The sequence below is a fragment of the Triticum dicoccoides genome, chromosome 5A (genome assembly GCF_002162155.2).
Source record: "Triticum dicoccoides isolate Atlit2015 ecotype Zavitan chromosome 5A, WEW_v2.0, whole genome shotgun sequence".
NCBI classification, from domain to species: Eukaryota; Viridiplantae; Streptophyta; class Magnoliopsida; order Poales; family Poaceae; genus Triticum; species Triticum dicoccoides.
The window spans coordinates 662,307,552-662,333,797 of NC_041388.1; the positions used below are offsets into that span (position 1 = coordinate 662,307,552).

The 26,246-nt window shown below is 42.7% G+C and overlaps 1 protein-coding gene across 1 annotated transcript; it reads left to right on the forward strand.

The window, feature by feature from the left end:
* Positions 1-25,887, forward strand: LOC119303876. The gene is made up of 25 exons (XM_037581022.1): positions 1-188; positions 291-432; positions 548-619; positions 1,328-1,429; positions 1,518-1,686; positions 1,820-1,918; positions 2,379-2,528; positions 3,827-3,866; positions 4,850-4,907; positions 5,768-5,856; positions 6,616-6,714; positions 6,791-6,906; positions 14,988-15,106; positions 16,235-16,305; positions 16,790-16,892; positions 17,959-18,098; positions 19,181-19,339; positions 19,421-19,524; positions 20,702-20,877; positions 21,696-21,885; positions 22,511-22,610; positions 23,843-24,011; positions 24,509-24,591; positions 24,664-24,740; positions 24,961-25,887. The coding sequence occupies exons 1-25, from the start codon at positions 120-122 to the stop codon at positions 25,130-25,132; spliced, it is 2,868 nt and encodes a 955-aa protein (XP_037436919.1). The 5' UTR covers positions 1-119; the 3' UTR covers positions 25,133-25,887.
* The last annotated feature ends 359 nt before the right edge of the window (positions 25,888-26,246 follow it).

Here is a 26,246-nt window from a genome sequence, read left to right on the forward strand (position 1 = left end):
CAAGCGCGATGAACTGACAGTAGCGAGCGACGAACCCCTGATCCGGAATCCCCAAAACCTCGCCTCCCGGTCTCCCCGACGCAGCCGCTGTCCGGCGCCGCGGCGCCCCGGCCGGCGAGATGAAGAGCCCCTTCCGGCCACGCGCCGCCCCTTTAGTATCCGCGCTCGTCCTCCTGCTGCTCGCTCTGGTAATCCGCTCTTCTGCGAACCTAGTTTTCTGGTCAGATCTGATCATTCCGCCCCCTTCCGCTCGGCTTCCTGACGCCCACTGTTTCGCCCTTCGCCCGCAGGTCCCGTCCCCGGAGGCGGCCGAGCCCACCACGCCGGGGACCCGGACGCGCAAACTCGGCCGCGACGCCGGCTCCTCGGTCTTCTCGCTCTTCAACATGAAGCCCCAGAGCAAGTTCTGGACGGAATCGGTCATGCGGACAGGTCCGGTTCCTCACTTCATTATTATTTTGTTTCTGTCCTGGCACCTGCCTGGTGTTCCTGCTTGTCTGTCGCATTATGGGGTCGGGGGTGCTTATGCGTTTCTTGATTTTTGTAGAGTTCGATGACTTGGAGGGCTCGAAGTCAAGGGACTCCATCAACATTGGGCTTCTCAACTTCACGAGAGCTGGTGGGTTCTGGTCTTGGCTCATCAATTTTCTTCAATGTCATGTCTCCGAAGCTTTGTCAGAAGCTTCTTTTTCAGCAGCTTCAGCATAGTCCCTCAGTGATACTTCTTTTAAATCAATGTTTGGATGTTATCGCCACTGCGTTATATTCTGAATTGGAATTGTAGGTTCAAAGCTTATGATAAACTTCTGCCCATGGGCTTATCGCCATTCTTTCAGCAGGAGTGCTATGACCGTTTTCGTTTATACCACTGTAACCATTAGCCAGTAACAACAATATCAGTATCTTGTAGAACTTGCTGGCTAAGATCTGCAATAAAGAACTAAGGGAATTGAAGGAAAGTTAGGGTTTGTATGTAGTTGAGAATTAATGATCAGAGCAACTGGCAGATGCAACTTCGATATGAACAAACCCGTCGTGTGTACTTTTTACAGATAGTGTTATTGCCATGTGGCCATTTTCTTGGCAACCATATTTTTTTTTGGTGTTGCTTCATGGTAAGTATCATATATTGAGGGTTTGGCTTCATTTTTGTGTGGAGAGGTGATTAGAGTGATGGCAGGACTAATATATGCGCATCTGAAGCAATCGATTGCACACGAGATATGTATAGTATAGGACTTAAGATTGTGTGCTCAATTGCTTATCAGAAAACATATTTCTCTCTACAACTGTGCTTATCCCTTGCTTATTCTTCTGTTGTATTCAGGTAATGTTGCAAACTATATGAACCTGGCGGAAGTTGATTCGATATATTTTTCAATCCCTGTCAACTTCATCTTTATGGGATTTGATGGCAAAGGGGGCCATGGTAAATTATGTATATACCTATGCAATAATACTATTCCCTTTAGCTTTTTGTTTGTACCGAGCATTAACAGTCCCTCTATTTGTTTCAGAGTTTAAGTTGGGACGTGAAGAACTAGAGCGCTGGTTTACAAAAATTGATCACATATTTGAGCATACGAGAATCCCTCCAGTTGGAGAAGTTCTTAGCCCGTTCTATAAGACTACCGTTAAGAGACTAAAGAAATATGATCTTCCTTTAGTCAGCCACGTGAATCACAAGTAATGAACCTCTACACTTAAGGCAGTTGTTCCAATTTATCATGCAATGTTTTACCCTCTTCTGTAATTAGGCCATGGTATGCTTCCATGAGTACTGATTCAACTATTCCATTTCCATTTCTTTTTGGTGTAGTTTTTCTGTGCATGCAATACATATGGGAGAAGATATCATGTCTGTCTTTGAACATGCTGTAAAAGTTCTATCACGCAGAGAAGATCTCACAGATCCCAGGTCAGATGTTCTTGAAACACATTGTTGCAGTTCTTGACATTCTGCAATTTGGTAAAGTGTTTCATATTGTGCAAGCATATACCAGAAAATGTAACTGTAGACTGACACTGCAATTTTGATTGTGCATCCCAAAGAACCTTAAGTTATGATCTCCCTCTGTTACTTGGAAATGCAATGTAGTGCTTCAAACCAATAACACATCCAAGATTTTTGTGTTTTTATTATCCAACGAAATATGCTTTAGTGTGTGTGTGTGTGTGTGTGTGTAGCTATTGGTTTATAGTTTATTTCTAGTTTTCTTTGATAATTCCTTTTAGACTTGTTACAGGGTAAAACCTTCTTACTGTACAGTTACTTGGAAATCCTTTCTGATGGCCTTTACAATCACTTCTACGATGCCACCTCGCATTTCCCTCATTTTATCATTGCTTACAAATATTATTTTCTTTACTTTATACAGTGAAAGTGGGGCGGCGATTTGGCAAGTGGACAGTGATCAAATGGAGCATGTATTTTCAACACTTGTTGATCACCTTCAGATACAAGAAGCATACAACATCTTCATTCTTAACCCCAAGCCTATTGAAAAGAGTACTCAGTATGGATATCGGTGAGTTTGCAGATATTTATGTTGCATTACATTTTGTGTAGTTAACACCAACATGATTCTGATAGAAGATGCACTCATTTACATTTAATGACAATATTGTCATAAAACAAGAACATGATGTGTCATTTTTTGGTAACTTTTCATGGTATGAACCTTTTGGATTTAATTTTCTGCACTGACATTTCAATTTACATGGCCTGTCTTGAATTCCTAAGACTTAGTTCGGGATGATGTATGGCCAGGTAGAATCTGCAAGACTAATATTCTTATTTACTAAATAATCAATGTCTAAATTGTCATGTCAGTTATTATTTACTCAAAGGGATGTAGCCAATATTTCCAGTATATATCGTCTTCGGGGTCGACCATGCCTGTCCATCATGTAAGATGGTCATTACTAAACATGGCTGAGTTGGACACTTTTATCTGTTCAGTCACGAGCCTATATATATATATGCGAATGAGAATTTGAACACGAAAATGTGCATATTAATAAGTTTCATGCACCAAGACTTGTGAAAGGCAAGACCTGAACACACGACCTCTTGGTTCTGATACCATATTAACTTTCATGTACCAACCAGTAGAGAATTAAAAGTCCGAATTGATGGAGAAGGTTGGGTAATCCAGATATGCTTCAACACCCCCTCTCACATGTGGCTCGATAAGGCCTAAACGTGAACAGAAAGGGGGGAAATAATTTTTTATTTACAATGCGAAATTCAAGACTTGAAGCCAAGACCTCTTGGCTATGATACCATCTCAAGTTTCATGCACCAACCAGCAGCAAACTGATGAAGGAGGTTGGGCAATCTACATATAACACATATGACCTTTTCAATTCATTGATCTTCAAATATGGAACAATTGGTAATATTGTTTAGTAATTATGTAGCATGACACACATCATAGTTCTAAATTGTTTTGTTAACTCTTAACATACCCAGACCTATCTAGAAACCTATTTTTACTATATGAATCTGATTGTGCAATGTTGCCATGTATTGCACACAACCATCTCATTTCCGGAAACGCTTGGACTTGGAGCAATTGTTGTTAGATAGTGTATTGCCTTTTAGAAATTTATTTATTTCAAATAGCCTAATTCTGCTGCTAAGATGGAAAAGGTACAAACTCTACAAGTTGTCGATTTCTAGTTTCTCTGGGTAGCGTTTTGTGCATTCCTTCTCACACTGTTTCATTATTCAAGAGTAACGGTACATTTTGGCAACCAATAGCTCATCATCTAATTCTTTTCATACTCATTTATTTGTATTTTGTGCTATTTGTGTTCACAGGAAGGGCTTCTCCGAGTCTGAGATCAACTTACTGAGGGAGGTATGCTTGCATGCTTTAGCAAATTTCCTGCAAGGAATTGAGGAATATCATTGTGCTTCTATCTTGTTGAATGTTGATTTCATGAATCTTTTTGGTGTGCATATTGTTGTTCTGGCATTTTTTGTACATGAAACTATCTTCAATTGGTAGCTGTTGGCTTGGCAACAAGAAGGCATCATGGCTTTTTTCTCTTGAAGTGTGATACATTTATGCAGGACGGCTTAGTGAATGTGGCCCATAGACATGGTCAAGGACTCTAGGTTTGGCCCATGTGGTCCAGTAACCCGTAACAGATGACTCTATTGCAATAGAATAATATATGTTTCCCTAAAAAATAGAATAGTATATGCACAGTTGCGATTAGCACAAGTGTCACTAATTGTCCCCATATAGAAGATATGATGATGAACAGTAGACAAAAGTAAAGAAAAAAGATCTGAAGTCAAATTGATTCTACTGATAAGTTGGTCCTGAAGTCATGTTCTTGTATTTGTTTGTTTTCTTAACCTCCAAGTAATATTTTCTAGAGTGTTATGAGTAGAAGCTGAACCTTAAGTAATTTTTTTGCTAGGGTTCTCTAGCCATGTTAAAAGTTGAGATGCGAAGGCTTCACAAAAGCCTATAAAACCTAACAGTTCCCGTGGCAGCAGGAGTTCGGTCAATAAGGCCAGTATTTATAGATGTATAGGTGTGGAAAATATGCAGCAAGCACCTTATACAACGAGAAATTTACAATGACTATATTTGAGTATATATGTAACTCTTAACAGTTACATATGTCCCTGAGTTCTGCATATTAAGCGCTTATAATTTTTAATGTGTATGTCCTATGATTCCATGGGATTCTTATTCTATACATGGATACTGCACAACCTATGTTTAATTTAATGTGAATTTCCCTATTGATCTTGAGTGTATTCTATTCTTTAGTGAGTAAAGCTGTAATTTTTTGGAACATGACATGTTAGTGGTTATTTTTTCAGAATAAGACCCTGCAAGCTCGGATACACCAATCTAAAAGGGACCCAAAACTCTATCTTGGTAAATATTATCTTCTCCTGTTTTATGTTATAACTTCTGATTTCTGAGTTCATGTAACATTAAAGATGAAAACACATATAGATGATAAGTAGAACTCTTCATTGACCCATATTTTAATATTTGGATCAATAAGAGATATATGCGGTGGGTGCTGACATTGCTTCCTCAGAAGTTAGTCTATGCAAATGCAAAGCTGAAAAATAGGTTTCTGAATAAGGATTGTCTCCATATCGTGTTACTATGGTATACCAAAATTTTGGATTGCATGAGTTGGTTTTGATATTATTATCATAATTCTATACAACTTCCCTAGCTCATTATTTTCTTGAACAGTCATGTAATTTTCTCTGACATCCCTGCAAGTAATATCCATGTTGAACTTTGTTCTGTTCTTGTCAGATACTTAGCGTATCTATGTGTAGTTTAACTTTTTAATAATTTATATTTTTATCCACATCTGCAATCAACATACCAGAGTGTGCTCGAACATCTGTTTTGAAAAGGGAAACTGGGGCAGCTGCCTTTTGTGCATTCATTTTATGCATACCACACATTTATTCAGCATTAGAAAAATCTGGTCTGGGGCAGGTTAGTTGATGGAAACTGGCACTGAGATATGGCCAAGGCCATGTGGACTTTATGCATGCAGTCCTCCCAACTCCTCCCAACTGAGAAACATGGTGTTTCTTTTATTCAAATATTTTGTTTTGTGCAATAATTCTGCTTTGTAAAGGAAAAGTTGATATTTTCACTGTAAAACCCCTCAGAAGAGAACACTATTAGCTCACTTGTATTTTTTATTAAAATTATACGGTATGCTTTTCCGCTACTTTACCATGTAGCATCTCTGTATTAAGCAGATATAGAGAAGGGAGTCAACAAAAGGCCCTTGTATGAAAATCACCCCCTGTCATCATTTTCATGGACCACAACTGACAACGTGGATATGGTATGTTTTGTTTTGTTTCAGTCCAGCATTTCCATTTGTGCTATATTATTCGTCTTCTACTTCTACCCCAAATTTGGGTGTTGTGAGTGCTCAAACTTTTCCTTTAGAAACACCAAGTACAGCTAGATGCGCGCACTCACTCTCACACCATCACAAACACACACACGCCACCACAAACAGACACACACACAAATCGTCTACTAAAGACTAGAGCCACGGAACTTAAAGATTTGCAAAGTCACCACACGCACCTCGCTATCGACAGGAACGTCGCCTCCCACTGAAAGAATAATCCACATTAATGAAACAGCAAAGTGCCAAACTCGGGTTTTATCCCTGGTGTTCCGGGGTAACAACCATCCACTAAGCATCCAACCACTGTTTGGTTCTCGAGTGTGCTTAAGCTTTGGACCTACTGATCCATATGTGATTGTTAGTTTGTCATAGTCAGTTTATATTACCTGCCCTGTGTTTTGAGGCACTTGAACTTTTTGAGTTTAGATATTCAGTTGTTAGTCTTATGAAAGCAAAAAACTATGAAGCCAGTAGGAATCAGCACCAACTTTTTGCACTGCTAGTTTGGATCATACCTTATGTGCTTTTCAAGTACCTTGTTTAATTTCAACGTACTTGTTTTGTTGCCAAGATGTACTGTATGACTGGTGGATTATTATTGTGTGTAACCCAAGGTTACATGAAAACCAATCGTGACAATATTACGTGTAACTCAATAAAATGCCCTTTTCATGTCTTGTACAGGGTGATTGGTCAAAACAGTGCAAGGAAGCCTTAAGCGGTTTTGAACTGTTGAAGGCAGGAAAGAGTAAAGAGGACATTATTTATGACAAAGCTGTTCAGGTGCCACACTTATATCAGTGCACACAACTAAATATCTTACCATGTATATATAAGTAACGTCATGTGTTCTTGTTAGATATTACACGGTGCAAAAGATGAGCTGCATGATGTTCTAGAGAGCGCACTCATGTCCAGTGATTTGAAGGGTTTGCATGCTGAATGCCTTACAGATATATGGGTCGGCAGAAACAGGTCTGCTATGATTTTGTTTTGCTTTACTGTTGGAAAAAGTCATTATTACCCCCCTGAAATTTGACTACCAGATTAGCTATCCCACCCCTTGATTTTCTGAAACCGGAGAGAATAACTACCCTAATTTTTGCTACTGGTCGATGACATGGACTACAAAGTGGCAAATACTTGGCTAATCAGATATATTTTAATTCTTTTCAACCACATGTCTGGGAAGTTCTACTCTGCTCCGCTTCACCTTTCTCTGTTTTTCTAACCTTGAAGACCATGAGGGAGCACCTCACTGAAATATATTAAAAATAAAAATATGTTACATATGTACTGGGGGGGGGGGGGCTCTCCCATTTTGAGGGATAAAACAAGGAGATCAAAAGAGAGTAGAGCACCAAATTGAGTTTTACAAAGGAGGTTATGAAAGGCTCTAGTCTTTCATTAGATCTATGAACCAACAGAGAGAGGTCCTCTTTGAATCTGGTCAGCCAGGATTGGTTCGAGGGCTCAGCCATGGCAAATATCTCCATAAACATAGTTTTGCCTCAGCTTTGTTTCCCTGCATGTAACAACTCTAGTCTTGATCCAGAGGCAGGCCAAGAATGGCCAAGGAAGCCCAACAATGAGCACTGAACATTGGAAGAATAGGTGTTCTACGGTTTCCTGGACATTAAAATGTCTCTCGTGAAGCATGTTTCTTGTATTGAGGGTCAGCTAGCAAAAGCCAGGCGAAAATTTTAGTCTTGTTGGACACTTGGATTTCCAAATCCATTTGAAGGCCAGATCAGCATGCACTTCTCAGAAACAAGTACACATAGTATTTGCTAGCCTTGAACTGTTATGACTTGGATCTCCCTCGCTTCCTCTCTGGCTTGAATTGATAGCGGCGAATGGAAGATGTTGCCCAGATCCACAACATTCAAATGTCCGTCACCAAGGCATCCTCATTGCGAGCAAAGCAGAAGGCTCTAGGGTGTGTACCGGTGAGCACGTTCTGGGTCCATAAGTCCTTCCAAAGTAGTGTCGTTTTTCCATCTCCAATCACCACAGTCGTGACACCTTTGTAAATGTCCTGTCAGTTGCAAGACATCCAGCCACCAGAATGAACTGTATGCATCCATGTTGTGTGGACTCCTGTTGTTATAGTTGGCAAACAAGCTGCACCCACGGGACAAGTAGCCCATGAGCAGAAAGGTGGACAGACATCGTAGGATCATGAGCACTCGCCGAAAAACCACCGGCTCTCACCACGGAGGCGAAGTGGTCAAACTAGGCGCGAGGGGCTTGCTTAAGACTGTAGAGAGAGCGACGAAGATGACAGATCATGCCACCAGGAACATAATACCCAAGTGGTGGCTGCATGTAAATCCTCTCACGCAACTAACCATTAAGAAAGGCATTCTTAACATCATGCTGAGATACAAACAAATGGCGAACAGAGGCCACACCTAGCCGTGGTTATATGGGCCACATGAGCAGAAGTCCCATCGTAATCATGACCATGCTCCTGTTGAAGGCCGCGTGCCATAAGGCGAGCTTTGTAGCACTCAAGAGAACCATCGGTGCGAGCCTTGACCTTGTGGACCTACTTACAAGTGATGGGACAAACACAAAGAAGAAAAACAAGATCCCATGTGCTGGTGCACTCAAGAGCAGCAATCTCATCTGCCATTCGGGATGGACAACATCGTGATAAGAAGTCGAGGTACAATAGCGCCAGAAAAACCGTAGCGGTCAATGGCGAGGCGAGGCCGATCACGAAAACCAAGACCACATCAGAAGTAGATGGCACATCAGTATACTCACCCACTACACGTGGATGACAAGCATAATAGCGAGGAAAAGAGGGAAGAATACGAGGAGCAACTGGCTAAATAGACTCAGGTGATGGAGACAGAGAATCTACCAGAGATGGAAGGTGCAAAAATCATGTGACAAGTGAGGAGAGGAAACCATAGGAGATGGCGGCGTCAGATCTGCAACTGTTGGATGAGTATGAGTGGGATGGTGGGGCAAAGTGAGAGATATGTCAGGAAAAGTGAAGAAAGAGATATCCCCACCCATTGAAAAGACACTGTATCCTAAGAAGAAACACTCGATAGACTGAGCGGTCAGTTTGGTGCACTCATGGGGGGCAAGAAGAACAAAACAAACACAACGAAATAAACGGAGCGTCGAATAATCAGGAGAATGATAAAAAAGACGCTTGAAAGGAATGCCACCCTACAAAGCAGTAGAGGGCTAAATGTTGATAAGGTAGGTGGAAGTGGAAATAGCCTCAACCCAAAAGTGAGGCGGAAGAGAGGGGCGATCCGTCAACGCACGAGCTGTCTCAAGAAGGTGACGATGCTTGCGCTCAGCCACACCATTCTGAGCATGAGCACCAGGACAGGAATTGTGCAAGTGTACCCTGCTCAGTAAGGACACCACGCAACATCTTGGAGATATACTTGCCAGCTGAGTCAGCATGAAACACACATATAGACATAGAGAACTGAGTGTGCCATGACAGCAAATTGAGCCTCATCGCAAGAAGACATAAAATAAAGCCAAGTGTAGCGAGAGAAATCATCTATAAAAATAATATAGTATCGATGCCCCCCTTTCAAAGTGAAGGGAGCAGTGTGCCATACATCGGAATGAACTGAATCAAAAGGACGCGAGACATTGACTCACTAGTATGATAAGGTAACTTAACCTGTGCTACAACCCTGGCACTCTAAAGAGACATTTGTTGAGACAGACCCCAAAAGACCGAGTTGATGATGCGACTGCTGGAAGGAGTCAGTAGTTGAAGCGATGGAAGCTGAGGGGCTGGCAATAGTGGTGGCAACGGAAGGAATATGATGCCAACCCCAACCAGAGCTTGTGTGCGACGATCCTGATCTGAACATCAGAAAATAGGTTCATGGTAAGTCAAGGAGCATGAGCAACATTGGGAACAAAAAAAAGCAGTAAGAGTGCCTCAACTAGCAATAGAAAGAGGAGTACCATCAACCGCGGGAACATAAACAGGAAAATCAAGAGATCTAATGGAGGACAAGGTGGAAGAACCAAAAGACATGAAAGGAAGCCATAGAATCCAGAACCCACGGGGATGTACCTTATTGTGTAATGGTGGTAGCTCAGTGCCATAAGACAACACACATCGAAGAAGAACCTGAAGCGGCGAGTGTACGTTTTAAGTCTCACAATATCCCCCTCAGTTGAGGAGACAATTGATGATGTCAAAGAGGTGTGTAGTGTGCTCCATGTTGCGCATGTGGCGCTTCTTCTTGAAGCAACCAGATTCACGTGACCATCCCTGTTGCAGTAGCTGCAGTGACTGCGGGAGTGACCCTTGCCACCAGAAGGAGAGGGCAAGAGTGGTGGAGCTGGAAAGAGCCAGTGCAAAAAACATAGCAGGAGCTCGAGCAGCGAGCACAGAGGGAACCTCAAGTAAACCAGCACCACGTAGGTGCGTCTCAACATGAAGCACAAATGTTAGAAAGCGCCTCCATAAGAGACAGGTCACGAGCTAACAGCTAAGCATGCCGCGGCTCAAACTCCTTGCGAAGCCGAGACCAAAACTCGTAGAACTCCAGAAATCTGACCGCACAACCTGGCGACACTAGCAAGTACACAACCGACAGTGCAGAGATACCAGAACTGTGTGTAGAAATCATCACCAGTGGAGTCATTCTGCTGAAGAGCATGCTTCTAGCGGACCACAGACAAGTATAGGGCATTACCAGATGCTAATGGTGCTGTCGATGATGAGTCCTTATCTCAAAGACGAGAGTAAGGCCCATAAACTCAAGAGGCAAGTTGATGTAGAAAGCTGGCACTGACACTGAGAACAACTGCGACACGAGCATCATTTTCAAACCATTGAGTGTAAGCAAACATGTCATCATGGTAAGTGTTTCTTTTCTTTGAACACTAGTAGGGTCCTGAAGGACCCAAAACCCGCGTTAATAATAATGTGGTGATGAAGGGCAGATTACATTAGAACCCAAAGGAAAACAAAAATTACAGACAAGGTCTTTGACTTTTGAGAAGAGGACCCTGCATAGAGATAGAAAAATGCAATCGGGTCCACATCATATTCTTCATAGCTTCACCATCGTCGGGGACCGTGCCACTTGGGACAGCTGGATCTCCACAACTCCACTTCCAACAACTAGATACGCCATGTACAAAGGGAAACCGCGCTCCTCCGAGCTCTACATCGCCAGACGTTTCTGTGGGTGATAAGAGTGGAGCGGGTCGGAGCAGAGGTTACACGAGAGACTCTCAACGGTGGCAAGGAGAGCTGTAGCACTTCTCTCTCTCTATTGTATCACGGTAAGTGTGAAGAGCCCTCCGATAGTAAGACCCGATGGTCATAAGCATCAATCGCACATCATCAACAACCTTTGCTGCATACTTATCAGCCTGAGAAGCATCCGTGGCAAGAGCCGGTGGCGTCGGCTGGGTAGAAGACATGAGACACAGGAGGAACCGGGTGCGACAGACAGGAGACCTTGCCAAAAAGAACACCCCAGAGACAAAGGTCATGCATATGAATGCACATAAAGGCAACAAACTCGGTGTAGTTTTTTGAGAAAACGCAAAAAGGCTTTTGCGTTTCATTAAATTGAAAAGAGAGAGATAGTTTGTTACATCCTCCTAGGAGGCACCATTACAGGCGAGAAACACAAAATAACTTCAGTGGACGTCCCAGGTCCGTGGGAGGATGACACGCAGGCCTTGAGCACCCGCGGTCGCCTAGAGCGCAGCTTCTTCTTTGATCTTTGCAACCAAGACGCTAGTCGAAGGGGTGGCTGCATTGAAGACACAATCGTTGCGATGCTTCCAGGTCATCCAAGGGATCAGCAGCGTCGCGGATGTTAGTCCTTTGTGCATCAGCTTGGGTGTGGTCTGCCGCGCCGTGTGCCACCAGGTCGACAGGGAGTTTTCACCATTAGGCGCGCTGCAAGGGAGGTGCAGCCAAGACAGGATGTCGTGCCAAATCTGCTTGGTGAAGGGGCAGTCCATGATCAGGTGGTTCATCGATTCCGGCATCTGATCACATAGCGGGCAGCGAGGAGGGTGCGGCAGTCCGCGGCGAGCGAGACGATCAGCTGTCCAGTAGCGTCCCAAGCTAGCGAGCCAGTGGAAGAACTTCACTCGCGGGGGGGCCCAGCCTTTCCAATTAAGTTTCCATGCCGGGCAGGAAGTAGAGCCATGGAAGGTGGCTAGGTACGCGGACTGGGCGGTGTATGTGCCAGCAACATTCCACTTCCAATGGAGCTGGTCTGGATCACCAGAGAGAGTGATATTCTCAATGGCCCTCCAGGTTAGCAAGTATTGGCCAATCTCTTGGATGCCAAGGGCGCCATGGATGTCTGATGCCCATGTGTGTGCCTGGAGGCCATCGGCCACTGTTCTTATTTTGCGGCGGCGCTTGGGGATGAGGGCATATAGCTGGGGGGCGATCTCAGAGATGGATTGCCCGTTGATCCATCGGTCTTCCCAGAACAATGCTCGCCGACCATCGCCAAGGACCATGGAGGTGGACGCAAAGAAGAATGCACGTTCCTCACTGGAGAACTGCAGATCGAGGCCAGCCCAGGCCCTGTTTCCGTCTGTGCGCGCGAACCAGAGCCATTTGGTGCGCAAGGCAAGGCCCGTGCGCTCCAGGTCATGAATGCCGAGGCCGCCTAGGCGTGTGGGGCGACAGACGCGGCGCCAGTTCACGTGGCAGTTGCCATTTTGAGCCTCGGTGCGGCCAGCCCAGAGGAAGCCTCTCTGGATCTTCTCAAGGAGTTTGAGGACTTTCTTCGGCGGCGCGAGCACAAGGAGTTGATGCAGGGGAATTGCATAGAGCACGGATTTGACAAAGGCGAGGCGTCCAGCCTTGTTCATGAGGTGCGCTTTCCAAGTGGGCAGCTTCCCGGCAGTCTTGTCGACGACGGGTTGCAGTTGGGCAGCAGTCGGGCGTCGCAAGGTGAGGGGGATACCCAGGTAGGTGATGGGGAACTGCGCGATGGGGCATCCCAGCGTCGCGATGGCCGGAACGACCTCCTCGGCTACGCAACGAATCATCGTGGCCGTGCTCTTCTGAAAGTTTACCCGCAGGCCTGAAGCTCTGCCAAAAAGCTGCAGGATCTCTCTGACCGCCAACGTGTCGCTAGGTGAGGGGTGGCAGAAGAGGATGACGTCGTCGGCATAAAGCGAGATGATGGGGATCGCACGACGGGGGTGCAGCTGTTGCAGGATGTTGAGCTCAGCAGCCCGGCGAAACAAGCGCCCCAACGTGTCGACAGCAAGCACAAAGAGCTGCGGTGACACCGGGTCGCCCTGGCGGAGTCCACATCGATGCGAGATCGCCGGGCCAGGCGCGCCATTTAGGAGGACTCGGGTGCTGGCCGACGAGAGCAGGATGGCGATCCAGCCAAGGAAGCGATCACCAACCCATATCGACGCAGGGCCTCGAAGAGGAAGGGCCATGAGACGGAGTCGAAGGCGCGGGTGAGATCAAGCTTGAGGAGGATGCGCGGAGCTCCCAACTGGTGGAGGAGGCGCGCCGACTGTTTCACGATCAAGAAGTTGTCGTGGAGGCTGCGTCCGGGGATGAAGGCGTTCTGGATGGGACTGATCAAGTCATTGAGCTTGGGCGCGAGGCGGAGAGACAGCACCTTCGCGAAGATCTTGGCGACGAGGTGGATGAGGCTGATGGGCCTGTAGTCGAACAGGCTGGCAGCGTCGGCGCGCTTTGGGATGAGTGTGAGCAGCGCTTGGTTCAGATAACTGCATCCTCGTCCACGGAGCGAATGAAGCTGCTGGAAGGCGCAGACGAAGTCGTGCTTGACGACGGGCCAGCAGGATCGAAGGAACTCCGCGGTAAAGCCGTCCGGGCCGGGCGCCTTGCGCGCCGGCAGGCGTTTGATGGCTTGCCAAATCTCGTCTTCAGTGAATGGGGCCTCCAGGTCGTCAAGGGCGGCCGGCTCGATGAGATGCTGCAGGTCAAGGGCGCAATCTCGAGGTCGATCGGTCCCGAGCAGAGAATCGTAATGTGCGAAGGCCGCCGCAGCCATGTCAGTCTGGTCGGGGAGCACGACGCCGTCAACCGACAGGGAGTGGATCCTGTTCTTTTGCTTGCGATAAGTGCACTGGCGATGGAAGAAGGATGTGTTGGCGTCCCTGTCTTTGAGAGAAGAGATGCGCGCGCGTTGTCGAGCCAGGGTTCGCTCGAGCAGCTTGATCAAATTAGTTCCCTTCTAACTTGGTCCGGAAGAATGATCAAACTCGGTGTAGTTAGAAGGGAACCAATTAGGTCCGGAAGAATGATCAAACTCGGTGTAGTTAGCACCATCAAAACTCATTGTAACTTTTTTTATAACGGAAGCAGACGAATGATCAAACTAGTCTAGTAATCAAACGAACGATCAAATCCAACACCTCGAGTGTTGGGGCAGAGGAAATAACCAGCTAGGAGGTGAACGACCAAGGGAGATAGAGTTGCATGGATGGAGGCCACCAGGAGGCGATGTAGACGTAGGCGACCGGATGAGAGGCCGATGCTGGATCCCGACAACAGATGATGTGGGCTGTGGGTGGATCGTGGGCGGGCGCTGGGGGCCGGCGGCGGCAGACAACACAGATCACGGGAGGCCAGGGGCATCATAGGATGGTGCTGATCAATGGACAGGAAAGGAGAGGCAGCATAGTCGGCCAGACGAGGAGTTGGAAGGCGGCTGCATGATAGTCGGCTCAGAGAAGGATGGCGGCGACGCGAGATTGTATTGGCATGAGTTGAGCGTGCTAATTTTTCTTTTTGACCTAGGGGCTAGGACTCTAATACCATGTTAGGAAATATGCAACTTGTATTTCCTGGGGGCCAAGGGCCAGTTATATATACATGTACAGGTGGTAACAGGCTATACATGGTAACATAAGATAACTCTTAACAGCCTGAATATAATAAATAATCATGCTTAGAAAACCTGGTTTGCAGTTCTGGGGGCAAAGCAGACATGTCATCAAAGCTCAGGGGGCAGTGTATACTCTTTCCTATACTTTTGAGGTTGGATTGGTTCCCTTCTAACTAAAATTACCTTTTCCAGGTTTGCTTTTGTTGATCTTACTGCCGGACCATTTTCCTGGGGCCCTGCTGTTGGTGGGGATGGTGTTCGTACAGAACTTACTCTGCCAAATGTGGCAAAAACTGTTGGGGCTGTCGCAGGTCAGTTTTTTTTCATTTTTCTTTGTACATATGATGTTTCATTACTACCTGTTTATGCACTTCAGAGCCTGGTTACTTATGCACTGGGTATGCATATGGCGTCACTATGTTTATTGACCTTTTCAAAAGTTATATCCCATTAGTTTCCTTAGCTGCCAGCATGTTCTTAATATTACATTACTGTTTATTGCTCTTGTTCTAAAGGCCATATATTATCTTACTAGTCGTTGCTTTACAGTTAATTATAGGAACAGTTGATCTATTAACCATGTCAGTCTGTTTATGCCTTGAACTCATTTTTGGTAAACCACCTACATAAGATGTTCTGTATTCATTTCATGACGTCGTTCCAAATTCTGTTAGCTTTATATAGAGTACACCAGTTATAATGTTGTTAGAGTTATTAACTGGTGAAAAGTCTGAACACAAGTTAAGACAGGTGTATAGTTATCGTGTTGACTGAGCTAAAGGGGAAACCATCCAGAACATATGTCTTGCTGAAATAAAGAATGTTGGCCATCATAAAAGTACGATGGATGTCATTTGTACTTGATAAGGCTAGCATTCTGGTGATTAGTATCGGATTAGTCTCACACAGAGAGTTCAAGGAGTGAATAATATAACGCTTGAGGGCTGTCAAATGGCCGAGCAACTTGATGTGGGTGTTGTGAATCTTACTGGATTATGACCATTGCTTTATCAGCACAAATGCATGTGTCCCTGCAGGGTAAACTGTTTGAATGTTTACTGAGGGGGTTCCAGGCATTTATCGGCACAAATGGGCTATAGCTGAGGGCATTAACCTATTTGCATGGTGCGTCCTGGTCAAATTAGTGGACTGTGGGGCACAGGTGTGGTAGCGGTGGGATTAGTTTTGCCGCATAGAGTTCAAACATAGAATAAGAGCATATAATGCTTAAGGGTCGTATATTGCAACTCCGTGTTATATCTTTCGACCGAAGCAGGTATGAGAGCCCAAGCGAGCTAGTGAGTAGGCTTGTCCAGGTGGCAGACTGAGCTGTAGAGTGCATTTTCTCTAGTGTACGTCTACAATAATGTTCTGTAGCACAGGAATTTCTCACCAATTTGTTTGTTCAGCATGAAGTGATTGTAGTTGATCTAATGCAGAAATCACAGAGGAAGAGGCTGAAGAAAGTCTACAAGATACAATCAGAGAAAGGTTTTCTTCTGTTGGCGAGGTACCATCAGTATTCGTTTACATATTCTTCTATACTGCCAACTCAATCTAATATCAACTGAGACACCTTTATATTCTGATCTCCATGATGGGGCATAGTAGATTTGTAATAAAGGGTGGTGGTGCTGCTTTACAAAATTTCTTCTTGTCTTACCCCAACCACGAGAGTGAGAGGATATTAATGAAACATTAGAGGTAGGAAGAGCTCTGGCAGCATAACAGGCAAGAAGAGAGGGAGCAGAAAGATTTGGGATACTTGAAATTGTTTCCTTTACTGTGTTAAACGATACTTCTGATGCCTGAACTCTTGATAAGTCGCCTTACAGCTGGTTAATCTCTCACAGCATAATGACGCCCCAACTGCCTTTAGGGGCATGGGCTTTCTCTACTTAGCACCTTTTTTTCCTTTTCTGTTGTGTTGTCACATCTTGAAAAATGAAACCAGCTCTTGATTTGCATATGGACTGTGATTTCTTTTGGTTCAGGATTACCATGCGGTGGATATCCTATTGGCAGAAATTGATGTATATGAACTTTTTGCTTTCAAGCATTGCATGAAAAGAAGGATACAACTTGCCCTTTGCAAAGGTACTTCCGGATGCCCATAAATTTGCACCTTTGTTTTAACTATCCTACATGGTGGTAAACTTGTAGGTGATATCTGTCGTCTAAGTTGTGACTTTGTTAAGAAGCAACTTATCTGTATTGCATAGCCCAAGGGGCAAATATATATAAAAAGAAACTTTGAGTACAAGTAAGGAAATCTAAACCAGTACGATTATACAAATATATAAGGAGACTTAGGGCATGGCCATCGCTACACGATGGACAGATGCCTCAGGCCTCCACGTAGGTTCGGGTGGTCCAAAATGCCTCAAAGTGATGCTTGGAGAGAAAAACGGGTTCCTGCAGAAGAGGTTGTCTCTCCGCTGACAAAAGTTTGCTGCTGAAGATGTAGGTGTACCATTGGCTCCTTTTCTCCCTCATAAACAATGGCAAAGCTAAGCTGCACTCATGCGGTCTTGGAGAAAAGCAAGAGAGAAAGATAAAAAGGTGAAGAAAACGAGGGAGAAAGGTGGGGCCAGTGAGGAGGTTGTAGCATTGGATGAGATTATTTCACACGGTTGTTTCAGTGCTCTTTATCTACGTGGATGTCTGGGGCTAACGCTTCCTGTAGCCTCCACTGTACATGCCCTTAGACCAATACTAATACTCCTTAACACACTTACACCGCTGTTTCGTATTACTTGTTTATTTATTCGTTTTGGTCCAGGAGCTCACACCAGGGATTAAGTATTTACCCGTACTCCAACCCCTAACCCACCCAAAAAAGCATGAACATCATGTTTTCGTATGGATTGTGAAAGCTACCAAGTAACTGGTATTTCTTTTCCTTCAAAAATGTTATGATATAGCTGGACTAGAAGCTTCAGGCAAGCTAGCACAGCTACTCCTCCCTGACATCCATGCATATGTTTAAGATAATGAAAATATCAAAATATTAGTTCTAATAAATTTGCCCTGTTTATTCCCTGGTTTCCTGGAAAAATGGTCGAGTTGTCAGAAGCGTTCGTAAATTACATTTTTGAGTCTTATCCTGTTCATAATATTACTTTATCAGAAACATAATTACCACCTTCATTTTTCTGCTCAGAACTCGATCAGAGAATGCACGAGCTGAAAAATGAACTGGAGGGCTACCATAGTGGAGATTCTGAAGAAATTAATAAGAAGAAAGCTCTTGATGCCCTGAAGAGGATGGAAAAATGGAACTTGTTTAAAGATACCTCTGAGGTTAGCTTGGTCCAACTACTTATACCATTGTAGCAGAGAGCATGCAGTTTTGCCACTTTTTAAGCACACATTTACTCATGTAGTCATGTACATGGGGGACTGGACAATTGGAGATACAGTTCTTGTATGTCATCATCTTATTATCTTTAGAAGAATCAAGCTAACCAAACATTCAATTGGTGCTCCGTCTGAACCATCGTGTACCATATGATAGGCTTAACAAAAGAAGACGTGTTGCTACCAAATGGTGACCCTACACTATTTGGTACCATTCATAGAAGTTACTCCATTTAACTCTGTATTGCTTTGTCCCAGTTATTTTTATTTTAGTAACAAGTGCCAGTGGTTAGATGGATGCACAAGTACTGACACTCATTACTTAAATAAATAGCTGGTACATAACAATATGGAGTCACATGGATAACTTCTATGGTTGCTACCAAATAATGTAGGGTACCACCTGCAGTTGCTTGTATTAATCAGTTGACAGGTTGCCATCAAGTAACAGAAAGTGTTGCTAATCACAACATGGTAGAGCCTAGGAAGTAACAGTATAGATGCCAACATTATAAAGTTTGTAGCAAGTAGTTAACTCTCTAGTGTGGTACATCCCAACTGCATATAACTGGTAGCTGAGAAATAATCAGATGGGTCTTGTTTTGTTCCATTTTTTCATTGGCCCATCGTATATAACACGATAATACAAATAAAATGCAAGTAAGATGCTATATTAGTTTGATACAATCATCTAAAGATTATAAAATAATTATGTACAACATCACATGTTCATTCTTGCACCTTGCATGTCAGAACGAAAAACAGAAATTGGACGGATGGTTTTGTAAGAAGGAAGTATGATGAGATTTGGCCATGCATTACAGTTCACACAGGAACCGGAAGGAAGGCAGAGAGTAAGACATGCACAATAACAAAAAGCAGGATGAAGAATTACACTAAAATTGTGTTTTAATATGAACTCATCTTTCTGCTAATATCAACACACTTACCTAGTGTTAATCATTCTTTTAATAACAATGTTTTTACAGGTATTCTAATAGCAGAATTCCATCTTGTAATTCCAGGAACATCATAGTTACACAGTGGCTCGTGATTCATTTCTTGCACACCTGGGGTCAACATTATGGGGCTCTATGAGGCATGTAATTGCTCCATCTGTTTCTCACAGAGCATACCATTACTATGAGAAGCTATCATTTCAGTTGTACTTCGTCACACAAGAGGTAGCTATTATATATTTTTTTGCCTATTTTTCTGTATCAATAAAGTTACTCACCCCCTGCATTGTCCTTTTTCTTTTGCAGAAAGCCAGGAACATAAAGCAGTTGCCCATTAATGTAAAATCCATCAGAGATGGCCTTAGTTCTTTGTTGTTACCATCTCAGAAGTCAATGTTTACCCAACACATGTACGTGTACTTCATTTTCTCAATCTTGGTTTATAGCCCTATTACTTGCCCTTTGTCCATCAGCAAGAGCAAAAAGAAGTGCTTCGTTAGCTACTAATATGGAATGATAAACTTACTACAGGGTTTAAAACTAATCAAGATAGAACTTGTATGTGAAATTCATGTGCATCTACTTGTGATCTGACTCTGCATGTGAAATCCATGTACTTCTTTCTCTTATGCTAACTCATGCATGAGACTTTCAACTGGGATGGATGAATCTGCAACTTATGAAAATTTAGTCCCCCCCACCCCCCTAAAAATCATTGTAATGAACTTGTAATAGTGGCTAAAATTTTCATTTGTGTCTCATGTGGGCAAGAACATGGGTGGGGCTTTTGTTTATGTGTGCTGTACAAAATTGTTGGTGTAGTCTGTTCTGTCAATCCTTCATAGTATTTACAAATTTGTCTTGAATGTCTGCTAATTATTTTTTGCTACCTCTAACCATGCAAGGATTCACGCGGATAGATACAATTATCTGATGCGGCATTCTGTTACTTAACAACTGACTGTTAGTCATGATTAGTGTTCACACATTATCTGTCGTTGCTTGTTAACATGATGGTGTTGTAATCCATGAATAGAAGTTATATTGGCAGCAATACAATAACAAGTAGATCAGGAGTATTTCCTTTGACACAGCAGATTAGGAGTACCTAATTGAACTGGTTTATGTGTGGATGGATTAACAATACTGACAACTAAACCTACCCACCTAGGACGTTTTCAGCGGAAGGCAGACATGAGATAAGTAGTAGTGGACCAGCACATCAATGTGCCTGGCACAGCAAGGAATATGGTCCTAGTTATCTATATACTGACTCGTGTTCAATATTTACAACTGAACCAGCATGGGTTAGATGCGAGACATATGGATGCTGGGTCAAACTAGGTGCCCCGGATAGCGAGGTCACTGGCGCCCGAGAGCCAAATGAGTTTTCGCTTATAAGGAATATAAATTCAGGAAAATCCAGAAAGTGTTGTGTGCCTTGTGTGCTTCTTACAGTTATCTTGACATCCTCACAAACTATGTTGAGTGTAGTTCACAAAGACTAAACTACCTATGTGGATATTACCTATATTGACAATTGTTTCCCCACTCTTACGAGATTGAATTCTGCATGTTGATGTTCAGGCTGTCATTGTCAGAGGAACCAGCATTGATGATGGCATTTTCTATGGCTCGCCGTGCAGCCGCGGTTCCACTTCTATTGGTCAATGGTACCTATAGGTCCACAGTCCGTACATACCTGGATTCTGCCATTCTCCAGCACCAGTTACAGAAGTTAAGTGAGCAAACTTCACTTAAAGGTATAGATTTGTTATATTTTGCTTCTCATAATCCCGGGCACTTAATGCTGTTTAGCCTGAAGAATGCCATTCGGTTAAGGTAGTGTTTGCATAGTTCATGCTGTTCTGTTGACCATTCACACGCATGCATGTGTTTTAGTTGTCAGATTGAAGTCTGGTCTTGCATATGATGATGAACATGAGTAAAGAACATCATGCATGGATTGATGCGAGGATTGTGTGCTATACTGCTATTGATCTTATGAGGCTAAAGTTGATGAATCTGTTTTTGCAATGCTAAACACCCTTCTCTTTATCTGTTGTTTTGGACAACCAGATATCCAACACACACCTTTGTTTATTCCGTTTCTAGTTATGTATTTGCAAAATTTATTAATCATATAGTGATACAAATTAGTTTTTTCAGTTGAAAAAAATGTTTGGATGCCATTTTTTGTGGCAACAAAACATTTGCACGGAAAAGGGCTTAAAAGATCCAGAAAAAAATAACTTGAAAGCATAGAATCTTCCTCTGGATTTTGTTGTATGCTATGATAAACACAAAAGTCCTAATGTACCACAAGAACATTTCCATGTATTGTCTTGCTTGTAACTTTCTGGATTATGTTGTAGCCATACTGATACCATAACTGTGTGGTGTTTAGGTCAACGTGTATTCAAGAACTGATGTACTATCATCTCTGGGATTTGTTCATAGAGAAATGGAGCAAGTCTTTACTATGTTGAATTGCATTTGTATTAGTCATGACCTCCTAGGCCACCATCACATGCTACAGTATGATGGATTATTATAAACTATGTTTTGCTTCTATACACAGGAGAACATACAAATCACAGGTCAACATTGGAGGTTCCAGTATTCTGGTTCATACATAGTGAACCCCTATTACTGGATAAACATTACCAAGCTAAGGCTCTTTCAAACATGGTCGTCGTGGTTCAGTCAGATGTCGATTCTTGGGAAAGCCACATACAATGCAATGGGAGGTCAATCTTATGGGATTTGAGGTATGATTGGTAGTATTATTCATTAGTTTTATGGGAACATTGGTGTTAACCTCGCGAGCTACCATTCTAGAACATTGGTGTTGCTGGCTGGTTCCATTTGCAATATATAATATCCTAGCCTTATTTTCATTTACCAAAGCTTAAACATTCCATTTTTCTAAAAGGTGGCGGGTAAACATATGTTAACTTCCTATTTAAATTTGAATTCTGATTCATTGACTAAAGTCATTTGAATAGATATAATTGGACCAATTTTTTCTCATGAAGCCAAATGGTTGCTGCATTTAGGGTGTGCTTGGTTTGAGACCACAGATGGGACTGTACCATCATTTTTAATTCATTATTTTACACATAATTTGTTTCACCTGCCATATGAGTTGGGCAAAAAACTATGTGGCAGCTAACTTTTCTTTGGCATACAATAGCCGTTTTGTTTGTGATCTCATGTCGACTTTCTAACACAGTGAACTCCCTTATTTCATCAGTCATAAGAACAAGCGCATAACTTGACACACATTGTACCCATGCTAATACCGTCTTCTTTCTCATTTTGAGTTTGGGTTCACGTACATGTTCGCCATTATAGTCAACTGCATTAATGGTACTAATAACTCATTGTAAACAGGAAACCAGTTAAGGCGGCTATTGCTGCATCTGCTGAGTATGTATCTGGTTTACTTCCTATGCATCTGGCTTATAGCTCAGCTCATGAAACTGCATCAGAGGTTTGTTTTGCCTTTCATGTCTATCAGTTTAATTCTTTGTTGACTAATGTGTAACATATATCTCTCCTGCCTAAACCTAACATATATTGGGAGAAAGACAATACCTAAACCTAGGCTCTGATACCATGCAAGGAAGTATGCAACTTCTATTTCCACGAGGCCGTAGGCTGAGTGTGGAAAATATGCAGAAACCCCTTGTGCAATTGGGTTATTTTTTAGATATAGATGTTAAGTATGTACAAATGTAATAACAATATCCTAGTAACATGATGTCAATATAATCCCATGATTCTCTTGCTATGATCCACATACATGTACAGGTGTAGAAAATATGCAGATACCCCTTATATAGTTACTCCCTCCGTCCCATAATATAAGAGCATTTTTTACACTAGTGTAGTGTCAAAAACGCTCTTATAATATGGGACGGAGGGAGTATATGATAGGGTTATTACACAACTAATGCATGAAAAGTATGTACAGCTCTAACACCAATATCGTAGCAACATGCTGTCTTCACAATCCCATGATTGTCTTGCTATGACATGCAATTCCAGTATTCGACGCAAACAAACCATTGTGCATGTTGGCTTAACTTGATGTTCGATCCAGAATGTATTACCTTCCTGTTGTACTCCCTCTGTAAAGAAATATAAGATCGTTTAGATCACTATGTAAACGATCTTATATTTCTTTACAGAGGGAGTACATGTGACACTTGCTATCAATTTTCATCAGTTGTAGTGTTTAATTCCATTGGAGCTACTTGTAGGCTTTACACCCACCAAACCACATGCATGAAAAGGGAATAGATATGTTGCATAAAATTTTTATTAACAGTTTTCATCTATGCCAGATATTGCTGAAATACTTCCGATATGATTAACTTATATTTGCCAAGATAAAACTTGAAAAGTTACTGCTAAATGTCATAGGTAAGGAAAATTTTGTGGCATTTACCACCTTTCTAGGTCGATAAATATTTACTTTGCCTGATAAATATTTACATTTCCATTTTTTTGTTACTTAGTTGTGTCGAATTGTCCATCATTGCTTGTTGACAACTTCTATATTATCCTCCATTGCAGCTTTATATCTTGTATGTGACCTAATACACATTGTTGTTAGCATTCCTTCATGATTTTATTTCACCCCTTTTAATACCTGCTTGCGTGTGTACTTTTCGAGCCCCTTCCTTTTCTCATACCTTCTTATTTGTCTGATGTTTCTAGGACTGGACATGGTCTGTGGGTTGTAATCCCTTATCTATTAGTTCTAAAGGTTGGCGACTTTCAGAATTTCAGCAAGATGTGATCGCTCGGAACTATATTATTACTGGAGTGGAGGAATCCATACGAGTAGTCAATTCAGCAATTCAACGATTGATAACAGAGAGGACATGTATCCTAATAATCGTCTTGTCATTCAATTTCTTGAAAATTAGCGGCGAGTAATACTTTTTATGCTTGCTTTGAACTTAACTAGTTGGAGGCTTGGAACAGAACTACTATGAACTTCACACAAGTGATTCATAGTTGGGGCACATGCTCTCAGTTGAAAAAAAAACACATGCACATTTGAAAATTTGTGAGAAAAATATCATGATGCACACTGCAGAAATTTTGCGCAAAATATCTTCTTTGTACACTAACCAACATCCATATGTTATTCATTTTTTTGCCACCACACTTTTTTTTGCACAATTTACATCCATGCTAGCCAATTGATAGTCCAACTTGTACTATAGTGGATGTTTTGGCTTCAAACCTAGCCAAAAACGCTGTAACAGGGATGTTTGCATTTTATTCAATTATGTTTTTCTATTAACCTTAACAAAGCTTACCCCAACTTGCTTGGGACAAAAAAGGCTTTGTTGTTGTAACCTTAACAATCTGCAGCTGAACAAGGCTTTAAAATTTTCAAGACCAAGGAGAGCGTGATGGTTGAAAAATACAATTCCGTTGTTAACATGTGGAGAAGGGTAAGTTGTTGTCAGATAGGCCTCTTTTACCTATGTTATTTTTGGTATAGGGGGCTAATATTTTGTCTGTAGGTTGCCTTTATGTCTAGAGGGTTGCGGTATGGTGATGCGGTAAAGCTCATGTCGTCGCTCGAGGAGGCTTCTAATGGGTCAGTAGTCCTTGAGCTTTCACACTTTATTTACGTCTTGTCCGATTCGTTTTGTTATGTGAAGTAGAATTTGTTAATGTGCATTTGTGAATATTTATTTGTAAACATCAGAATATTAAGCTCAAGTTGTTTTTTTTGTTTTATTAAATGGAGTCGTGTCCCCAACTGGAATGATCTGGTACATGCCTGGTATTCTGATGTGCTGTTTTTTCCCTGTCAGATTTTCTCATGCTGTGAACTCAACCATCTCAAATCTACACCCTGCAAAATGTGCTCGTCAAAGGAAAATTGACGTACAGCTAGACGTGACAACCATCCCTGCTTTTATAGTTGTTTTTGGGTTGCTTTGGTTTCTTTTGCGACCAAGGAGGCCGAAGCCCAAGATCAACTGAGCACAGTAATTTTCAACTTGGGTATACAGTTTGACATGATCCTTGTAAATGCTTGCACCATGGGTGATATCTTCTGTGGAGGTCTAAAAAGGCGACAGGACAGACTCAAGCAACGCCTAGATGCAGCACACAGGGGTTCGACCCTCAGTCACACCCTCTTTATTTAGATGACAAGGGGGCTTGCGGGCCCATCATTTTAGAAGAGCTGACACAGAAAGGGTGTAAACATGCACTGGACAGTGCATACCTTTTTGGGCTCTATTTTCTTGCATGGTTAACTGAATCCATCTTACCAAAACCTGAACTGGGGTTCATCTTACCCTCGAGTCCTTGAACATGATACCTATGTGCACTGCCCGTCGATTTTCTTGATAAAGTTTACCGGGGAAAAGTATCTTGTCACAGTCGGTATGCATGTATTATTTCATCCCCTTTTATTGGTCCCTGATATTGCAGAATGTATTCACTGTCAAGAAAATCATGCTCCGTTGCTGCTTCCCCCTTTGTTCGGCCTGATCGTACGATGTACATGCTCTGTAGTTCATTTCCCATTTGTCTGAGGTGACCACCTGTGGTTCGTCAGGCCATATAGCTCGGTGTTCTTATGAAGAGACTCAGATTGTGTATGAAGCACCCTTGGATAACTGAGCATCTTTCTGAAGTTGGCTAGGGCGTGTTGGCAGCCTGGTCTACAAGTTCCTCGCCGGAATTGTATGATGAGTACAATATACTTATGGAGCATGTATTTGGCTTTAGGGTTTTGTTTATTTACTATTGGTGAAATGTCTTACCATGTGATCATTGATACTCCCTCCGTTCCTTTTTATAAGACGCTTTAGGCAGCTGATTTTGAATTGCTATGGGAGTTGTCTGAACTTCCTAAAACAGTCTTAAAAGTGAACAGATGTATTATCGTTTTGCTATTTTATGACTAGTAATATATACCCCCCCCCCCCAACCCCCAACTCACACACACACACACACACACCCAATCTAGGTAGAAAAACAGTGATGTAGTTTGTTGCGGCAGAGGTCTTAGTCCATGCATAGGGCTGGGTGCTCACCTCTACTCTACCAGTAGTACGCAGCACAGATGGCCCTCAGCCCTTTTCAC